The 20,766-nt window shown below is 40.4% G+C and overlaps 1 protein-coding gene across 1 annotated transcript in view; it reads left to right on the forward strand.

Annotated features, from left to right (window-relative positions):
• Positions 1–20,766, forward strand: part of LOC126354146 (low-density lipoprotein receptor-related protein 4) — a 765,275-nt gene that overhangs the window by 629,689 nt on the left and 114,820 nt on the right. Inside the window, exons 21-24 of the mRNA XM_050003556.1 lie at positions 4,941–5,064; positions 8,255–8,417; positions 8,503–8,665; positions 18,989–19,122. Of these exons, the coding sequence (XP_049859513.1) occupies positions 4,941–5,064; positions 8,255–8,417; positions 8,503–8,665; positions 18,989–19,122 (584 nt within the window). The remainder of the gene's footprint in view (positions 1–4,940; positions 5,065–8,254; positions 8,418–8,502; positions 8,666–18,988; positions 19,123–20,766) is intronic.

Consider the following 20,766-nt stretch of genomic DNA (forward strand, 5'->3'; position numbering starts at 1 on the left):
CTCCTTACTTAGCTTGCATTTATTGTGAATCTCTTACCCAATGTAAAGTCCCGAGTGACTGGAAAAAAGCGCACGTGACACCTGTATATAAGAAGGGTAGAAGGACTGATCCTCAAAATAACAGACCAATATCCTTAACATCGAAATTTCCTGGCAGATTAAAACTGTTCCGGACCGAGACTTGAACTCGGGACCTTTGCCTTTTGCGGGCAAGTGCTTTACCAACTGAGCTACCCAGGCACGACTCACACCCTGTCCTCACAGCTTTACTTCTGCCAGTATCTCATCTCCTACCTTCCAAACTTTACAGAAGCTGTCTCTATCTATCTCCAAATATCTTTCTATCTCTATCTCATATGCTATACCCCTGAGAACTCCTTTCATCTTGTTGTCCAGCTGCTGAGACATCTGTCTTTCTTGTTACTGCCTCGCACTTTCCTTCTAACCCCTTCATTCCTCATGCGTTCTTCCCTACCTCCTCCTACACATAATTCCTTTCTTTGTTTCACTAAGGCTGAATGGTGGATAGTGTAAATCATTTTTCCTTCTGTCACTGTGAAGGCGAAACAGAATACATTTTCATAGGGAACCTGTCATCTGATAATTTGTAACAGTAAGATGATTGAAATTCTGTAGGATTTATTGAATCCATACACATTATAAAAATTAATGCTCGTTTGTGTGTAGGTATGTTCCACACCTCCTCTGAAACCACTGAACTGAATTTAACCAAATGCGGTACACATATTACTCACTGTCTGTAAAGTATCGTTAAGGTGAGTAAGAATCACCTACATATCAAAGGGATTAGTGGGGGAGGGTGAAAAAGATGTGTAGCCCCATGTGTAGCCCACAACATGCGAATACCCAGATTTTATTCATCCAGTATTTAACAATGAGAGAACTTTGTGACTTGCAACAAACTTTACACATAATTTCAAACTTTTACAAAACTTTTCTTGCTGACAATCCCCACAAAATGATGAAAAGAAAAAATTTACTGCTTAATGCATTTTCATTGTTCATGCAGTACAACTGCTGCATCAGACATGACATTTTAATTTATATTTCTTAACTAGTCAAAGTACATTTTGCAGACAGTATTCTTGAATCCGCGTGCAAAATTATATCATTGTATGACACAGAATTTGCAATATGTGCATCATAAGTATTGAGATGCATGAAAACAAAACTGCAGAGTGAAATTTGCTAGAGATACAAGTGAAATATGTGTACACACTTATGTGCAATATGTTAAAAATGTGTGATGTGTGTACTTGGAGATAGCTGTGGGTAAAAAGCTCCTAAACCTGTCAATCAATTGTAACCAAACTTGGTAGACATACTACAAACTATCTGCGAAGAAATACTGTTGGGGTAAGTGCCAGAACCTCCTACTGGGGGTAGGGGTGATTACGTGGAGTGAGGAGGGAGAAGAAGAGATGGACAGACGGAGAGGGCGGTAGGAAGGAGATGGACACAGATAGGGGCAAGAAGGAGATTGAGAGATGGGGAGGGGAGGGGGAAATGGAAAGAAAGGAAAGATGAGAAGATGTACAGAGAGAGGGAGGGAGAAGAGATGGGGGAGGAGAAGGAGATGGGCAGAGGGGGAAGAAAAAATGGCCAGAGAAAGGGAAGAGGAGAAGATGGACAGATGGGAGAGGAGTAGGTGGATAGAGGAGAAAGGAACTGATGGTCAGAGAGGGGAGGAGCAGGTGGGTAGAGAAAGGAAAGAGGAGGAGATGGACAGAGAGAGGAGAAGGAGGAGATGGACAGAGAGGGGGGAGGATATGGACAAAGAGAGGGAGAGGTGGAGATTTACTTAGAGGTGATGAGGAGGAGGTGAACTTAGAGGGAGTGAGGAGGAGAGGGACTTAGAAGGAGTAAGGAGGAAACAGAAACAGAGATGGAGGAGGAGATGGAGCTATAGGGATGGAGGAGGAGACGGACAAAGGGGGAGGTATTACTTCCGATTGACATGTAGAAGTAAATGTGACACATTTCCTAGGTTTTGGAACTAATAGGTCATTCCTCAGGGAGAAGAGAGGGTTAGGTTGGGAAAGCTTAAAGAGGAACGGGTGTCTCAGACCTCAGGATAGTTATAGATTCTAAGAGTAATGGTTAGACAGCTAAAAAATTAACCCTTTTTAACACTGTAAAAGAAAGGTAGTGAAGATTTAACTGCATGATAATTGAGACAGGTAACCAATTTATGTATGTAGAATAACTGAAAATAATGAGGGGATATAATACAGAAAATATATTAACAATGTGTGCTAACTGTTCCAACCAATGACAATGACACATTCAACTTGTGTGTGCTAAGCATTCCTTGGAAATAAATATATTGGGGGCAATGAGAAGGAATAACAAGCTAATTGGATGGGTAATAGAAAATGTAGGACTTGCTTATTTCGTAATGAGCCCTATAAAGTTTAAAAATGAATGAAATAAAAGCAGTGGAAAAATTCATGGTAACCACACACTACATAATTAGGGCATTGAATGGTAAGCAGGCATTTCAGTGAGACTGAACTTATAGCTAAGCTTCCATAAAATATTCTACCTTAGAGTTAACACACACACGCTCACAGATACACACACACAGACGCGCCTACAGTGCCCTGGCACTTGAGGGAGGACATTGCCTGAAAGGTTCGCTACACGTTTTGTCTTGTTTATGTGCTTATCTTCTGCTACATTCCTCAACTGCACCATGTGTGGTTACATTTATTCTTCCCTTGTTTATATTCCACCCAGACTCCCACAATATCAATTTAAATGGATGTGGCACCTAGCCAGACAAACAGACTAAAGATACCCTTATGGAAGATGTTCATATGAAACAGCATATGAATCAGGAAACTGACAGGACATACTTTATTGTATAGCACTGTAACTTGTGGTACGTGAAAACTGCATGAATGATTTATTCCTCAAGCAGTGAGTTAAAATGGTTGGTGATAATAATTATGAGCTCCTACAACAGTAGCAAAATATTCATCTGGTAATTTATAAGGGTGAGTAATGAAGACATTAAAAAAACTAATAACATTTAGGAGCAAATACATTGATTTATTTATATACAGTATAATGAAATCAAATACATATATACAACATTTTTTGCCACGTGGGATTAGGCGAGCGGTCTAAGGCGCTGCAGCCATGGACTGTGCAACTGCTCCCGGCAGAGGTTCGAGTCCTCCCTCGGGCATGGGTGTGTGTGTTTGTCCTTAGGAAAATTTAGGTTAAGTAGTGTGTAAACTTAGGGACTGATAACCTTAGCAGTTAAGTCCCATAAGATTTGGCACACATTTGAACTTTTTTTTTTACAACATTTTAAAGAAATGTGCATGGTCACAAGCACAGGGCTATCTTACATCTTCAGATATAATTCCCTGATCCATTTGACCACATCATTCAGTGTGTGGTGAATGGCCATTATTGTTCCTTTGTATGCTCAAGGCGACAGTCAGCAATCACATGGTTGATTGACTGTACATTGCTTCACATTCATATGTATAACTTTTAATTATCCTACACCTTACCCCTAGGTTGTGCTAAGAAAGCAACAGTGATAAGATGAGACCTAACTGTCAGAAAAGTAATATAAGAAGTTAGACAGATCTTTTTAGGACCCACATGTTCATAGAATTTAATGATCTTCATGCATTTGTGGCTTACTATTGAATGGATAGATTGATCATGCCATAAACTTGAAGTAATCAGACTACCAAAGAAACTGGTCTATCACAAAGGAAAGTAAGGAGAAAGGAAAGCTAAGTGGCCAGAAATATGTTGACCTGTATCAAAGATAAAAGCTGCATACTGAAATGATGTTCTGTGTTTAATCCTCACTTTAGGTGGCATCTATTAACTGAGCCATACAAGTATTCTTTGTGGAAGATACAATGTACAACTTCAGTCTGCCAGAAATTAGGTAATTAGGAACTGTAGAAGAAAATAACTGATGCTAGATAGGCCTTTGAGATGTTATTAGAGCTTGCTGCAAGAATAAAGATTTGAATTTGTGTCTCAGTTTAGAATCTAGTTTTAACTTGTCATTCGAAATTAATAGCAGTGAACACTCATCTAGAAATTATAACTTAAAAAAAAAAAAGACCAACATATGGGCCGAGTCCTCTGACGGAGAAAATTGGCATATATGATGAAATCCTTTGTAATGATGATGATTTGTCTCACTTTTGTTACAGCTTCATATAGTTTTTGCTTTCTATGTAACTAACTGATTTTACCTACTTCGAGTCCTAAGATAAAACATGATAAACATTAAAGAATTTCTAAAGATAATTTTGATTTTCTGATTACTGTTAATACTCTGCTTTGAGTAAAATTCTCTCTTTGAGACAAAGTGCTGCAACAATTCTCAATGCCCAGTTTTAACTTAATTAAAACTTTGCTGTCTCGTGAAAGCTTATTTTGAAGGGCCAAATGCCTTGTTTCAGTGTGTGCTTCATATCCTTGAACTCATGGTGTTGTGCATGTATAATTATTTGGAGAGTTTTATCATTTTTATTTACTTTGTACTTATTGTGCACGTGTCTTTACTGTTACTGTTCTTAAAAGTTTTTGGTACCAATTTTGACACTCTTAAGCTTACTATGCAGAATTTACTCGTACAACTATTAATATGGACTCAGTGTGTCAAAAATCTTGAGCTCATTTTTCTAATCAGTATGTTGATATATGCTCTTTAGAATGTTAATCTGTCAATTACCATCAAATTATCCTCACGCACCACTACATTCACAATATTTTCAGCGTTATTGCAGAGAACTTTAATGTAATGGCAGTATCTCAGTAATATGTATACTGGAAAGTTTTGTGTGACCATCAAACTTTAAGGACTCCTCTAAATACATCCGACTTTTTAAGGAATGTCCATGTACAGAATAACTAGCTAATGTGTCTGTTCCTAGATACTGATATACCCCATCCCTTTGGTCTGGCTGTTCATGAGAACAAAATCTACTGGACCGATTGGGAGACTGCAAGTATTCATATGGCTGACCAGCTAACTGGCCAAAATAGGAGTGTTGTCAGGTTTGTGAATTTTATCTTTCTGTTTGGTTACTAAAGAATGGAATGTATAATCATGAAATTAAATGTATAAAAGCACAGTCATAAATTCTAGCACATCTGGAAAGTACACACAGTTGAAAAATACGTCGTGTGCCTGACCAACTGATACAGTTTTTCTTATTGTGCACCTGATTGTATCGTAGCAATTGATGGGAGGAAGTTGCTCTACATCTTGAAGATATTGCATGTGATAAACAGTCCACTGTAATAAAATGTTGCCTTCGTATAAGTGTTATGTGAAGTCTCAATTGCTACAGGAGCTTTGATAGGAAAGGGGGGGGGGGGGGGGGGCTAGAATATTATGATATCATTCCTCCACTAGAAGAGGCTGCTTAAGGCAGTTTCTGTAATTGGTAAACCTGATGTGAGAGATTATCTGAAGCCCCATACAGATACAAAGTCCCATTGTAATCTATTTCACTTAACTTGTATTCCAGTCAGCATTTTGGTTTCCTGTCCAAAGTTTTCTCATACATGCCACATAAAAAATCAATCCAACTTCATGACTAGAACTTTGCATACTTTTCTCAGCAGACAACTGAACATAAACTTCAGTTGTTACTGTTGTTCATATACACACACAAATTGGAATCCAAGTCATATGTAGATGTTCATGGCTCCTGGTAGATATTCATTAATTTTAGTCTTAAATAACCTCAGATGGAAGGATATTCAATCATAGCATTAATAACATCCTACATGAGAAAAATCACTGAGCTCTGTTCCTATTAAAATCTTCACATGCCACATGGGATTGTTTATTTTTGGTGCCCAACAAACTCCAGCAAGATAAATCAAAGTTGTTTCTCACATCACTACTCAGAGATTCAAGTCCAGCGTGTGACTACATTCACTCAGAATTTAAACTTCACTAAAACACACTTCAACTGGGAAATCTATTAGCCTATACAAGCCAACTGCTTAATAATACTAAGTTCTGTGCTGTGACCCTCAGCACCGGAAACAAAGTCCTTACATTGCATGTGCCAAAATTTTGAGTTTTAACTGTTGTAGCTAGTACTTACTCAATAAATGTCATGAATCTTGAAATAAAACTAAATTCAATTTCTCAGACTCAGAATGTCAATGGCTGCATGCACAAGGGGGAATGAATTCCCTACTGGGTCTCTCTAAATCTTCCTAAATTTGTTCAATTCATCGTTATTGGCTGGTTTATTTTGAAGGATACTTTCTGTAGACATTCCCTTCTCATTTAGAGATTTTTGTGTGTGTGTGTGTGTGTGTGTGTGTGTGTGTGTGTGTGTGTGTGTGTGTGTGATCTTGATGTACATTCATTCATTCATTATGTTTCTTAGATCCCATCAAATAGGAGAACCTTCAGGAATGTGTAACGAGTCAAGATATACATCAACAAAAGAGAAACATAAAAACTTAACTATTAATAAATAAAATAGAAAGAAACTTCCACATGGGAATAATATATTAAAAACAAAGATTCCAAGACTTACCAAGCGGGAAAGTGCCGGTAGACAGACACAATAAATAAAACACACAAACACACACACAGAATTTCTAGCTTTCGCAACCAACGGTTGCTTCTTCAGGAAAGAGGGAAGGAGAGGGAATGACGAAAGGATGTGGGTTTTAAGGGAGAGGGTAAGGAGTCATTCAAATCCCGGGAGCGGAAAGACTTACCTTAGGGGGAAGAAAGGACAGGTGTACACTCGCACACTTGCACATATCCATCCACACATACACAGACACAAGCAGACATTGTGTCTGTTGCGAAAGCTAGAAATTCTGTGTGTGTGTTTGTGTGTTTTATTTATTGTGCCTGTCTACCGGCGCTTTCCCGCTTGGTAAGTCTTGGAATCTTTGTTTTTAACTATTAATAAACTAACACTGAACTACTTAATGCTATTTATGCTTATTCCAGCTAAATGTGACCTAGTAAACAAAAGGTAAGTAGCAACTTTGAAAAAAAAAAAACTGCTGCTTTCTAAGTTATTTTAATAACTACTATTCATCCTACATATGTGTTGTGATATTTACTTGATTACAAAGGTGTTCTTTGGGGAAAATTGTTACATACATCAGTACAACAGAGATCTGTTGACAGTACATTACAGATTGGCATGCAACTTAATGATGAACATTGAGACTTAGCAAGTTGCTAACAGGAATTTTCAACACTGGAATCAAGATAATCAGATAATTTTTTGAGGGAATGGCTTATGAGTTATGATTTTAATTTTAATTTGATATAGTTAAGATACCCATTTTCTCACTTATGTCAGATGAAGTCTGTTGAAGACCTTTTGACCAGAGTAAATCTACATAACTTCAATCTGAATTGTAGGAAACGAGGCAAAATAGGGTCCAGTGCATAAAATGCAAAAATGTTGTATCATATGATTACAATATCATTGAGTCACAACTGAAATCAATCAACCTGTACAAATACCTGAATGTAACAAATTGTGGGGATATGAAAAGGAGTTATCACATGGGCTCAGTCGTAAGTGAAGCAAGTAGCAGATTTTGGTTCATTGGTAGGATACTGAAAAAGTAAAAACAGTTAAGTTTATTTATCTCACTTGTAAAGACAGTACTGCTGTTTTGCTAAAGTAATGCTGCCTTCAATGTAACATCATTCTTATGAGCATAGTTGTGACTCTGAAATACAACTGTATTCGACTACAGATCTATAGCTCCAAATGCACATACATGAGTTTGTGCAAGTATGTGTGTGTGTGTGTGTGTGTGTGTGTGTGTGTGTGTGTGTGTGAAAGGGGGACTGCTAATGATTCATGAGATAAAAACATCACACATCTCACTGTGTAATTATGTAGGTATGTATTTATTTTTGAGTGATGTTCTTAAAATCTGAATTAGCATTGTACACTAAATAAAAAAAGCAAACTTTGCATAGCATTTTCTTAATATTTAATATAGTCATCTTCATCAAGCCCAGCCGAAACAAATTTTATCTGGACTATACATACTCATCAGATATACCATATAATTGAAGTGCAGTTCACAATGAAATCATCATCCTAAACAAACACATTTTAACTGATTGAATGATAATTTATCATTTAATAATAAATGCAAATTTTGCATAATGGTAGTAATAGTGGAAATAGCACACTTTATTCTGTTAACTTTATTACTTATTAAATTTTTGCAGATCAGGAATAACTGGATTAATGGATGTTAGAGTATTTCATCGTAGTAGGCAAACGGTGCAGTCATCCTGCCGTGTGAGGAATGGTGGCTGCAGTCATCTTTGTCTTCTGGCACCTGCACCAAGACGTTTCTCTTGTGCATGTCCAATAGGTATCAAACTTCTGGTAAGCACTGGCAACTTATTTGCATAAACAAGACTTTCATAATCACATAAGTGAACAACATTAATTTTACAATTTATTTTGGCAGCCTGATCAGAGGACATGTGCCCATGGTCCAACAAATTCATTGATATTTGCACATCGTGTTGATATACGGCAGATTTCTCTAGATGTCCCATATGTAGTTGATGTGGTTCTACCATTGCCACCTTTGAAGAATGCAATTGCTGTTGATGTTGACAGAAAAACAGGTTTGTTTTCACTATAATGACAATACAGCTTCATACATTTTGTGAAAAATATCTTGAATCAGTTTAATAAATATGACAAAAAATATATTAAAAAATTTAACCTACTGTAATTTGTTTTTGGGATGATTGTCAATACACTGTGATTGATAATGCTTATCAGTGTCTGCCTGTCTGTCTGCCTATCCCTCTCTCTCTCTCTCTCTCTCTCTCTCTCTCTCTCTCTCTCTCTCTCTCTCTCTCTCTCTCATTTCCCTAGCAGGTGAATAGTAAAGCATTTTTCTATCACATATTAATATGATTTCTCATTAGTATTATGGCAGATGTTCAATTATTAGCAGCAGAATTAAAAAGATATACCACAATGAAGAGATAGCATCTTAGTAAAACAATTCATCATGGAAAATAATCATGGACAATCATGTCAAATGACTGTTGGGATTACTGTAATTTGGATGTAGCTACTATTACTGCAGTCAACAATGTTCTAATAGCGATGGTTGTTATAAGGCATTTCAACTTATAACAGCAGGTTACATTTTGTCAGGTTACTTACCAGTTTGGAACTCGAAAACCATGATGGGGCAGGGATATAATAAGATCTACTAGCTATTGCTTCCAAGTGAGTCTCTCCACAAATGGTGTTATGGGAACGGGATACAATTATTGGTCGAATGCAATAACTATTCCCATTAAATTCCACATAAAGATATATTTCTTAGTTAGTCATAAACGTGTACACAGCTTGAGATACAGAACATGGAGGCTCAGCAGAGCAATAAGAGTCAAAAGATGGTGTTAATCATCATCAATACAACCTATCGATGCCACACAGCCTCCCCTCCCCCCCCTCCCCCTTCCCCACAGTATGGAGTACCACCTGTGAGGCTTGAGTGGAGGTCATGTCAGCATCGGTAGTAGTCATGTGAGGCGGCAGGCGCACGGCCGGAATTTCCATCTTGGTCGAGGCGGGGTGCAGAGGCGGAGTGACTGGCTGCAGCTCCACCTCATAGTTAGTCAATCAGTGGGGGCGGATGATGAATCGGCCGGCCTGAGAGCAGGTGTGTGGAACGGCCTGTGGTGTGGTGCAGGCATGCCCACCTCGAATGCAGATCGAGCCGTCCGAGGAGATGAACACGCGAATTTCTGATGGGTCACACTCAAGGGGGAATGACAGGTTATGCACTACACTGACATTTAACTGCCCGTTGGAGGGTGAGGCTGCGATGTCTGTTAGGAGCATGAGCAGACTGTCATCGAAGGTGATGATTGACACGTTGTCCATGTGGTGTGATGGCATGTTGCAGCACAGGTTGAATGTGGGTGAGCGAGTCTTTGCAGTCGGTGAAGTGGCAGCGGAATCTGCACATAGGGTTCATAGCATCGTGCCTGGCAACCTGCGAATGGTAACGATGAATCATGGGTTGGAGAAAATAGCGCTGTGGGATGAGACAAAGTATTTTCAGGCTCTGTGGCAGAAAAGTAATCAGGAGGGTCCGATTGAGATGGCAGAGGGGTGCTGAATACCATAAAAGCAGGTTTGAGCATGTGCAATGAAGCAGTTTGAGGACGATCTTTAATCATAATGTTGAATGTTGTCTCACCACTCCAAAGTATTTTAAAAGGGCCGAGGTACCGTGATTGCAGGGGCTGTCTAATGGAATCATCCCTGAGCAAAACGTGGGAGCAAGTATTGAGTGCGGTTGGCACGTAAGTGTCCGGCGGGGAATGGCTGATAGGTGGGTGTAGCCATGCATGTTTAAAGTGAGTGCACATGTGACTAATGAACTCTGGGGAGGGGGAAAATCATCAAGTGCTTGAGACAGAATAAGTTCTCTGGTAGGACTGGGTTCTCCCCAAAAACGAATTCAGAAATGGTTCCCTGTAAGTCTGGTTTAAAGGTTTAACAGAGACTGAGTAATACCCATGGAAGTGCCTCAGACCAGTGGCAGTCATGGCACCTGAGGGCAGTTTTGAGGGTGCAGTGCCACCATTCAACTAACCCGTTGCTTTGCAGGTGGTAGGCTGTTGTATGAATTTTTTTAATGCCGCAGATGTTACATAAAATAGTGAACAGGGCAGACTCAAACTGCCGACCTTGGTCAGTGTGTTGATGGTGGTCGGGCAACTGATATTTTTCCAAATGAAATGCTCAGGTATGAGCCATGTGGTAGCATGGATCCCAGGGAGAGCATGGTTATGCAAGGCGTTGAAGGCTTGCTGGCGCATTGTGGGCGGGAGCAAAGGCTGCAGGGTGCCGGTAGAAGAATAACACCACATCTCATCCAACATCCCAGGGAACTTGGCTTTGGTAAACACAAGAGATATTTGAGGATTTGCGAGGAGAGTGTGAGATTCCTCATCAGAGACCTGGAGAGCGGCCACATTGTGGATAAGTCAATGATGTGTGAGACAGTATCGATTCACAAGAAAAAATCAGTGGGGATGTTTTCTGTGCCTTTGATGTAGCGAACGTCTGTTGTGAATTGAGAGACTAAATTAAAGTGGCAGAAATGCTCAGGGGGTGGGTCCTCGAGAGGGTTGCAGAAGGCATCTGCTAGCGGTTTATGATCAGTAAGGATGAAGAAAGAATGTCTCTCAACGTTGGGGTGAAAGTGTTTGACAGCTTCATAGACCACCAGACATTCCCTATCAAGAACGGAATATTTCTTCTGAGCTGTAAACAGTTTTTTTAGAGAAGAAATGAAGGGGAGAAACCATGTTGCCTTTGCGTTGCTGTAGTACTACCCCCCCCCCCCCCCCCCCCCCCTGCTATGTGCTGGTGCCCGTAGTGATGAACAACTTGGCCGACGGGTCGGGATGGGCGAGTGCCACGGCGTGAGCTAAGGAAGTTTTTAGAGCCTTGAAGGCCTCCAGCATAGGTTCAGTCCAGCAAACTGGTTTAAAGCCTGAAGTTTGTTTGCCCGACAACGAGTCTGTCAGTGGCGGCAGAAAGCTGATACCGATGGTAGTAATTTATTGTACCCAAAAAAGTCAGAGTTCTTTGTAAGTAGCCAGAGGCAGCAGTGATGTGATGGTGTGCACACGGCATTTGGGAGGTTGTATTCTATCTGTGGACACGGTGTAACCCAAAAATGTGACAGAAGACTGTCGCAATTGGAATTTGTCCTTGTTGACCTTGACGCCATTGGAGTTCAAGGTTTGGAGGACCTGGGATAAATGATTTTCATTTTGGAACAAACTGAGCGGCGTGATAATAGCTGTCTTTGGAATGTCTTCCAGTGCTACGGGAATCTGGTGATAGGCATGTTTAAAGTCAATAACACTGAAGATTGTGGCGCCCGATATTATATGAGTGAAATCGTTTATGTTCGGCACTGGGTAATTGTCCATGCCGGTACGAGTATTTAAGCATGTGTAGTCACCACACATTTGGAAAGAACCGTCATGTTTGATGACGAGGTGAATCGTGAAGACCAGTTGCTGCCTGACAGTTGCAGGATACCTGCCTCCAAAAGTTTGTTACTTTGCTGCCAGGCTGCACACAACTTAATGAGATTGAGGCATCTAACCTTGTGCCTAATAAGAGGGCTGGCAGTGGTAACTATCTTATGTGTCATTCCGTCAATGACGGAAGAAACTGAGAACTGCACATGAGACTGAGCAATGTCCTGACATGAAGTTATTGGATGAGTGAGGCGCGATAGGCATAACCGTTAGTGTGAGTGGGGAAAGGCAGCATGAAAGTCACATGCCTATTGCGTGAGCGCTGCATGTGCTTCTTTGGAGAGGTCGGCTGTGCGCTCTGTGCAAAGTGGGTTGGGACACGCAGCAACTGTCAATTGTCAGCCTTGCCTTGGGTAACCAGCATGGGTGAGAGAGGCGTTGGCACCATGCAGGGAACAGTGTTGGTCGCTGAGTCATGTGGCTGGTGCGCAAGAGAGGGGGAATGTTTATCAACACATGGGATGGCTGCCTGTGCAGTGGTTGTGGTCGTATCATGAGCATGACTGTCATTAGAAGCACTGTTTGAAACACATGGCACTGAATATGATGAGTGCGTCAGGGGTACGGTGTCTACTGGACGCAAATCATCACACACAATTAATGTTTTTGGACTAACCTGCTGAGTGTCCAAGCTGGTGTCTGCTGGAGAAACACGATTAGATGGAGGCACTGTAGACCGCAGTTTCAGCAGTGAGGTACAAACCACGACGAGCTCATTGTGTGTGCTATTCATTGTTTCAGCTCATTGTTTTCCCGGCAGAGTTGTGCCACCCGTGACAGGGAAGTACTCGCGTACTAACTCACATGCTGCAAGAGAAACAGAATGTGGAACGTAAGTGCGGGAGCACGGTATCTGAGTATTAGTGGGATGATGTAGCACTGAGCCAGAACCACATTCGGAGAGAGTTTGTAATGTGACAAAAAATCCATACCTAGAATTGGTTCATTGATGTTGGCGATGTAGGAAGTCCACAGAAAACACAGAGGAGGAGATAGGTAAACCATAACGTTGATAGAGCCTAAGGTTTGTAACATTGATGTGTTGACATCTCGTAGAAGTGACCTCATCAGTGAAAATGTGGGAGGAGCCAACAATGTGGGTATGATAGACATGTCCGAACAATGTGGGTATGATAGACATGTCCGTGCCTGTGACGAATAGGAAGACAAACCGTGACAAAATCTTGGTCACATATAAATAACCACTCAGCCGGGTGTGAGGATGCCTGTGAGGTTCCCCGCAGGACACGGCGTCTTCTAGATCCTGTGGTCAGTGTTTGGGTGCTAGCAAGGTAATCAACACTTTTTGGCATCATCCCCAAAAATCTTGTGGTATCAACAATATGGATGAACCGGTTGTGATGGTCATGGCGAATGTGGCAGGGGAGGAGGCTTGTCCTCATTGATTTGTTCTGGGATGTATACTGGCACATATGTTGCGTGTGTGATTCTTGAGTGCTCAGATGGAGGAGAGAGTGAGCAAATACTGCCAGGTGGTGTAGATGGCATGAAACTGGAGCGAGCTCTGCCTCTGCCCGCAGACGGCCAGTAAACAGGAGCAGTTGTGCCGAACAGTGGTGAGTGGTTTGTTGGTTGGTGTTGTTGTAGCAGTGCATACAGCTGGTCTGTGATGCGAAGACAAGAGCTGATTGACTCGGAGGAGTGTGGTAGCAGATGAATCTGTAGGTCGGTAGACAACTTGGCAGACCATACTGCCCACTGAGTAATGTCCAGCATCATATGTTCACTCACAAGTAATTTAAGGTGGTGTGAGAGTTGTGATGGAGTTCGGTCCCCCAGGTGCTTCTCGTACAAGATCTTGATGATTAATTCTTGTGGTGAGCAGGCGAGTCAGTTCAATATTGTTTTCTTTGCAAAGTCGTACTTTGGTGGAGTTGGTGCCAAGAGGAGTAGATCACAAATTAAGCCTGAGTGATCATGGAGGTGCGTGACGAGACATAGGAATTTAGAGTTGTCGTTGGACACATGTGTAACTTGAACAGATGCTCCACAAGCACAAATCATGATATGGCGATCTTGGAAGGCCTGCTGGTCCGTGGTAGGAGGGGCCGTACTGCAGCCTAGCACCATAGGCATTGGTGTGTTATTGGCAAGCACGTCCAAAGCAATGGCGGATTGCATTGTCCTTGACGTGTCATGAAAACACAACGTGGCTGACATGGTCGGTACCGTGGGAGTGGAAACAATCGGTTGTGCAACACAAGTGGCAGTCCTGTTAACTGGACCAGAGTTTAGAGGTACAGATTTGAAATTGTCCACTTCAGAAATTATGTGGGAGGCTGGTGCCGTAGACACAGGCAGAACTGTGAGAACGGTCGGAATCAGGGCCTCCCGCGCGTTTTGGGGGGGGGGGGGGGGGGGGGGAAGCTTGGTACTTCATGCGACAACAGTGTGAGTTTTCTGTGCACTTTGGGAACACACCCCACGTGGTTGGACTATAAATTACCAGTGAAACTTGCTGAAGATCACATTGTTGCAGTAAAATGTTCCTGGAAGGCAAAGTGCCATAAGATGAGCTCAAGCCCACATGCTCAAAAAACTGAGCAACAGTTCTGGTGGGTAAGCAAGAGTAATTTGGTGCATGAAAATGTCCATCGTTAGTTTGTGAGTGAGGCAAAACCGGAATAGGTTGATAGCATGTGCGTTTTGCACAATTGGCAGCACTGCACACGGCACGACTGTAACTGACGTTACAACCCGTTGAGAGTCAAAGTATGTGTGTGGATATAAATCACTTTGAACATTACACGATCGATCGGTAGTTACATAGTTCTGAAAATTTTCTGCTTCACATTTCACATGTTGGCGAGCACAGTCCGGCGACACGAAACTTGAGTCCATTGTTTGAGTTAACTGTGTAGCACTAGACCATTGTATAACAACAAAGTTTGAAGTTAACTTGGTTGGAGATTGTTAATCACTGTTGATTAGTGGAGAGCTGGCCATTGGTGAAGGATTGGAGTGGCTTGGTTGTCGTAGTTTGGTCTGCAAATCTTCAAACAAAGTGTTGGGGGCGGTAGCCATGGCATCGTGCACATTTACGACACCCAGTGCGGAAGTCGTGGAAGACATAGAAACTTCAGGATCACCAGTATGGGAACGGGATATGATTAATGGTCAAATGCAATAACTATCCCCATTAAATTCCACGATATATATTTTATAGCTAGTCATAAATGTATACACAGCTTGAGATACAGAACAGAACTAAAAACTAACATGGAGGCTCAGCAGAGCAATAAGAGTCCAAAGATGGTGTTAATCATGGTCGATACGACCTATTGACACCACAGTGTATTGCACAGGACTGAGGTTTGCATGGACGCATGAGGATCACCATTACCTACCTAAATGATAGCGAAAGGTTCCCTGACCTGATGAATGTACATATTCATCCCCACAAATGGCTTGGTTTGAAAGCATAACAAAGCAGGGTAGAATGTAGCCTGATATGGTGTCCACATATGGGGAATGTTGATATAGCATCCACAGCATTCACCATAAATGAATTTAAACACCAGATAGCAGATCATGTGCACGTGTTTCTTCATCTTAGGCACCTAACTGGAAACTTTTATTTTCAGTGAAACATTGTGACATTTAAGGGACTGTAAAGGTATATGCCTGAACACAATGATATTAAGTAAACACTGGATGCTGTCATGAGTGATATGTGAGTGTTTCATTGTGCTCCACAGCTTGAGATGTGACAGCTACAGAGCAGTGATGGAACATCTTTCATTTGTGATTTCCTCCATTGTATAAATGGTAGTCCCAGAATCTCAATATTTATACCAGTTTCCATTGATTTTCCAACAACTTCTTGGTACTTAATTTAATTTAAAAAAAAAAAAAACTTTCTTAAATTTTCATACTCATGGAGAAATTTATACCAGCATCCTATCAATTCGGTGAAATGTGAGGTGACACATTGTACACACTAAGAGCAAATTTAATTTTAATTTTATTTGATTTTGATATGTGTTCTGTTGATACATTTGAGAAATACTTTGTTATGATAAGTGTGAAGTAAATCTTACAGTCTAGAATGACAATGATGTAACAAAAATGTATAATCGAAAATTGTACATAATTACGTAGTAATAATTAAACTAGAAGTGCATTTGAAATACCAGGAGCAGTTTTACAGTGCTGCACCATTACAGACCATAACTTAAATTATTACGCTAATATATATTTTTCAACTGAATATTAGAATTTGAATTACAAAGTTAGACAATGGAAACGCCAGACTGGAATAACAACATGGAATATAGGTTGCTACTGATCACATAGAGAAGGTGTTGAGTTACAGCCAGGCACAATGAAAAGGACTGCTAAAAAGTTAAGCTTTTGGGTAAAGCCCTTCTTCCAAAGTAGAAAAGATGCACACATTCAGACTTGCACAACTCAAGCCCATGTGGCCACTGTTTCCAGGCACTGTGGTCTAACTGCTGCAGCATCTGATGTAAGCAACAATCTGCTGGTGTGTGTGATGGGGGTAAGGAGGAGGCATGAGATGGGAAGGGGTAGGAATAGTATATTAGGGGTGAGGAAAGACACTGTCCTACTTTTAAGAATGCGCAGGGATGTGGTGAGAACAGTATAGGGCTGTTAGGTGCAGTGTCAAGGAAACAAAGAGGGGAGAGGAAAGAAGTAGAGAAGAGGAAAAGAGTAGTGGATTCATTGGCAGAATACACCTGCATGTAGTACTGGAAATGGAACAGAGAGGGGATAGGTAAGCAAACGACAGGAACTAGTCAAGGTTGAGGCCAGGAGGATTATGGGAACACAAGATATGTTTTAAGAAGAGTTCTCACCTGCACAATTAAGAAAATCTGGTGTTGGTAGGAGATGTTGCAGGCTTTGAAGCGGTCATTAAAGTGAAGCACATTATGTTAGGTGGCATGTTAAGCAACTATGTGGTCCAGCTGTCTCTTTACTACAGCTTGGCAGTGGCCATTCATACAGACATGGAGCTTGTAGGTTGTTATCCTGCATAGAAAGCAGCGTGATGCTTGCAGCTTAGTTTGGGGACAACATGGCTGCTTACAGAGATGGCCCTACCTTTGATGGGGTAGGAGAGTAGGAGATGCCTGAGCAGGACTCTAGTAGGTGTTTTAGTGGGAGGATGTATGAGACTGGCCTTCCATTTAGGTCTGTTGTTGGGCCATGATCCATGAGACAAGGGTTTGGGAGTGCCACTCCCACTATCACCTATTCCAGTCCTGTCACAGGCATTTCGACAACATGTACCCTGGCCAACAGATTGGAGAATGTGGTCTACCTGCAGGGCCCACCCGGTCATCAGACCTAATCCTGTAGATTTATATCTGTGGGGGCACATGAAAGAAGTCATGTGTGAACAGCCCATCCCATAAATGCAGATGTTGGAACAATGTATTCATGCATCCTTTGATGGCATTTGGTGATAGTCTGGCACTTTAAAACATGTGCATCAGTCACTGTTGCATCATGTTTGTGCATCATAGAAGCCATTGGAGGCCATTACTAACATTTTGTGTAATGGTCATCTCAGCACAACATGTCATGTATTGTATTGTACTGTACAGGCATGATGAATTAATAAATGCCCTTTAACATAGACACCATGCATATTCAGCTATATGTCCATATTACCTGTTTTACTACGTACCCTCTCAGGGATTGTTACGTGCAGTTTGTTCCTATTTAGAAAAATCATTCTTTTAATACAGGAACCGGAACGGCAACATACCATGCAAAGCCGACTGATACTAGCAGAGTTCTCTTCCAAAAATCATTTATTCGTCCACTCTGCCCTCTCTGTGTTTCTGGAAATATCAGAATGTGATAGAAGGAACATATCTAAATTTAATCAAAATATGATCATACAGTGCCAGAGTATGAGTCAGGAACAGCTAAATTTCTGTGTTCAAACACTGTGAAACTGTTCCTTTAAAATCGTGAAATTCAAATGGACAATAGCATATCAACACAAATAATCAATATTGTGTCACTGTAATAAGTTGGGACATAAAATTTTCTTGTGCTTCAGGATTTTATACAGATGTGTTTAAGTGAATATGAATTCCCTAACTGTAAAAATCAGTTATGTTCTAGGTGTAAAGAATAATGGAAAAGCAGATTCAGAATATATTTCATTAAATAAACCACAGCTCTGAGTCATATAGAAAAATACAGGTTGTAACTATCTTACTCAGAAGTTTGTCTGTCTCCGTAAGTGGGAGTGGGTAGATATAATCAATACTAGTAGTAAGTAATTATTGTATTGGCATGTACTGATGGATGCATAAAAGTCGAGTCTTGATTTGTATTCCCACATTTGAATAAATTGTTTCATCTCAGACTCATCATGTAAAAACATCTACCGTCATATCATACCATAATGTTCTTATGCACTGCAGCATAATATGTACATATGACACAAAAAATGTTTCAGAGAACAAATAAGGAAATAATTAAGAAATATGAAAGTTAATGTTCCCCTAAGATTCATATCAATTTGTCTTCCAGACTTAATCCATAAAAATTGAAATGTAATGCCATTTTAAGTAAACTCAGCGCAATGTAACCACCCAGTTTGTAAGATATTGACTTCTCTGGAGAAAAAGAAAGCCATGTTATGTCCAAACTGCCAGAAAAGAAATACCCTACTTGACACAATCATATCATATGCACTAATGACATTAAGTTATGTCCGAACATAAAATTATCTAGAACAAAAACGTTAGATGCAAGAGTCTCCATTTTAAAGCAAGTGTTTAATAATAATACAATATGTTCATTCATTGTGTTATAGTTTTCACAGAATGCTTGTATTAATAATTGTTTTAGGTGAGATATATTGGACAGATACTGCAGAAGATGTAATCCAAAAAGCTACCCTTGATGGAAGACGAATTGAGACCGTTATATATGATGGTCTGGAGACAGCAGATGGCATAGTCATTGATTCAACGGGAAGGAAGGTAAATAGTTGATTTGCAAATCATTCTGGTAATTCACACAACTATTCTTTTTTTCAGCTTATTAAGGCATCCAATTTTTGGGTTGTTGTTGCTTCTTTTACTTCTGGGGTATTTCAGAATGTGATGTAATGTTCAAAATTTGTCATCCCAAGATGTGATTTAATGCAAGACTGTTACTTGTTACTAAAATAAATTGTGCCTGGTTGAGTAAGAGGCATATCTCAAAAAGTAATCGACTGCCTAGAAAAGATCACAAAAGATATGGATCAAATATTTATTCCACTCATTTTTCTACATAGTTCCCATAACTCTGCTTGCAGTATTGATATCATGAAACATGGTTTTTGTAAGTGATGTTTGAAAAGTTCTGATCTGATAGTTCTCAGTCATCAAGATAGTGGAGATGTCAGCATGTGGATGTATAGTGTCACATCAGTTTACAACCTAATTGATTCTGAATTGCATATTTCAGTTTCGAAAGTGTGGGGAAATCTGGTAATATACTCACTGGAGAACAGAATGATTCATCAGTGTTTTGTAAGACTGAGGTTTTATTACCTGATATACTAATGCAAGAGATATAAACAACAGTACATGAGAACAAGATGGACCAAACTAATGTCTTACCAAAGAGCTTAGGCTAAAGCTTCAGAGACTATTGATGTTGTAACTGCTGATAGTCGCCTTAAATATATGTTAAATGATGGAAATCTACAATGCAATAACAATGATGTGAAATGAAATACATTACTAATCACCACATCGAAGACGTGTTGAGCAGCACACAGCCACATTTAAAAGTAGACTATGCTATGAGATGGATTCCTTCTTCAGATGTAGAAAACCAAACACACACACACACACACAAACACACACACACACACACACACACATTCATAAATGCGTAACTCTCACATATTTGGCCACTGACTAAAATTTTCTCAGTTAATGTACAGTGTCAAGAATAAAATCCCAAGCTTGTGATGACTTCCCCACCATTAGAGGGCAAAGTCTGCCTATTATGAACCTGACCAATTTCCCACCTTTATGGCAAAAGGATGGCATCTGATGGATGACCTGCAGCACCACCTCTCATATCAAGTGATTTCTGCAGCTTCTTTAATCACATAATCCCAATAGTTTGAAGCATGAGCCAGAAGTGTCATATGAGTATGTTCAAACATAATATTTTGTTCACTAGACTGTGCTCTGCCACTATTGATTTGTCAGATTTCCTGTGCTTAAGGTGAAATCAAACAATGAAAATCCCAGGTTGGAAAAATCAACAATATTACAAAGAGGATAGATTGCTACTAACCATACAGATGAGATATTGAGTTGCAGACATGCACAACAAACAAGTAAAAGACTGTTACACATTGAGTTTTTGGCCAGAAAGAAAACACACACACATTCACAAGCACACCTAATGCATACATGGACACTATCTCCTGATACTCCAGACAGAATGCTGAGGGGACATCATTTGTAGCCAAACATTACACAGAGAAATAATTGATATAGTTTATCACCTGATGTGATTGGTGGTACTGCAGGTGACACCCCACAGTGAGCAAGAATGTAATCTGTGGATACAGAGGGTGTCAGCTCAGCATATGTGTGTGAGGTGTCCTTGCTTGCATG

The sequence above is a fragment of the Schistocerca gregaria genome, chromosome 3, assembly GCF_023897955.1.
Source record: "Schistocerca gregaria isolate iqSchGreg1 chromosome 3, iqSchGreg1.2, whole genome shotgun sequence".
Classification (NCBI taxonomy): domain Eukaryota; kingdom Metazoa; phylum Arthropoda; class Insecta; order Orthoptera; family Acrididae; genus Schistocerca; species Schistocerca gregaria.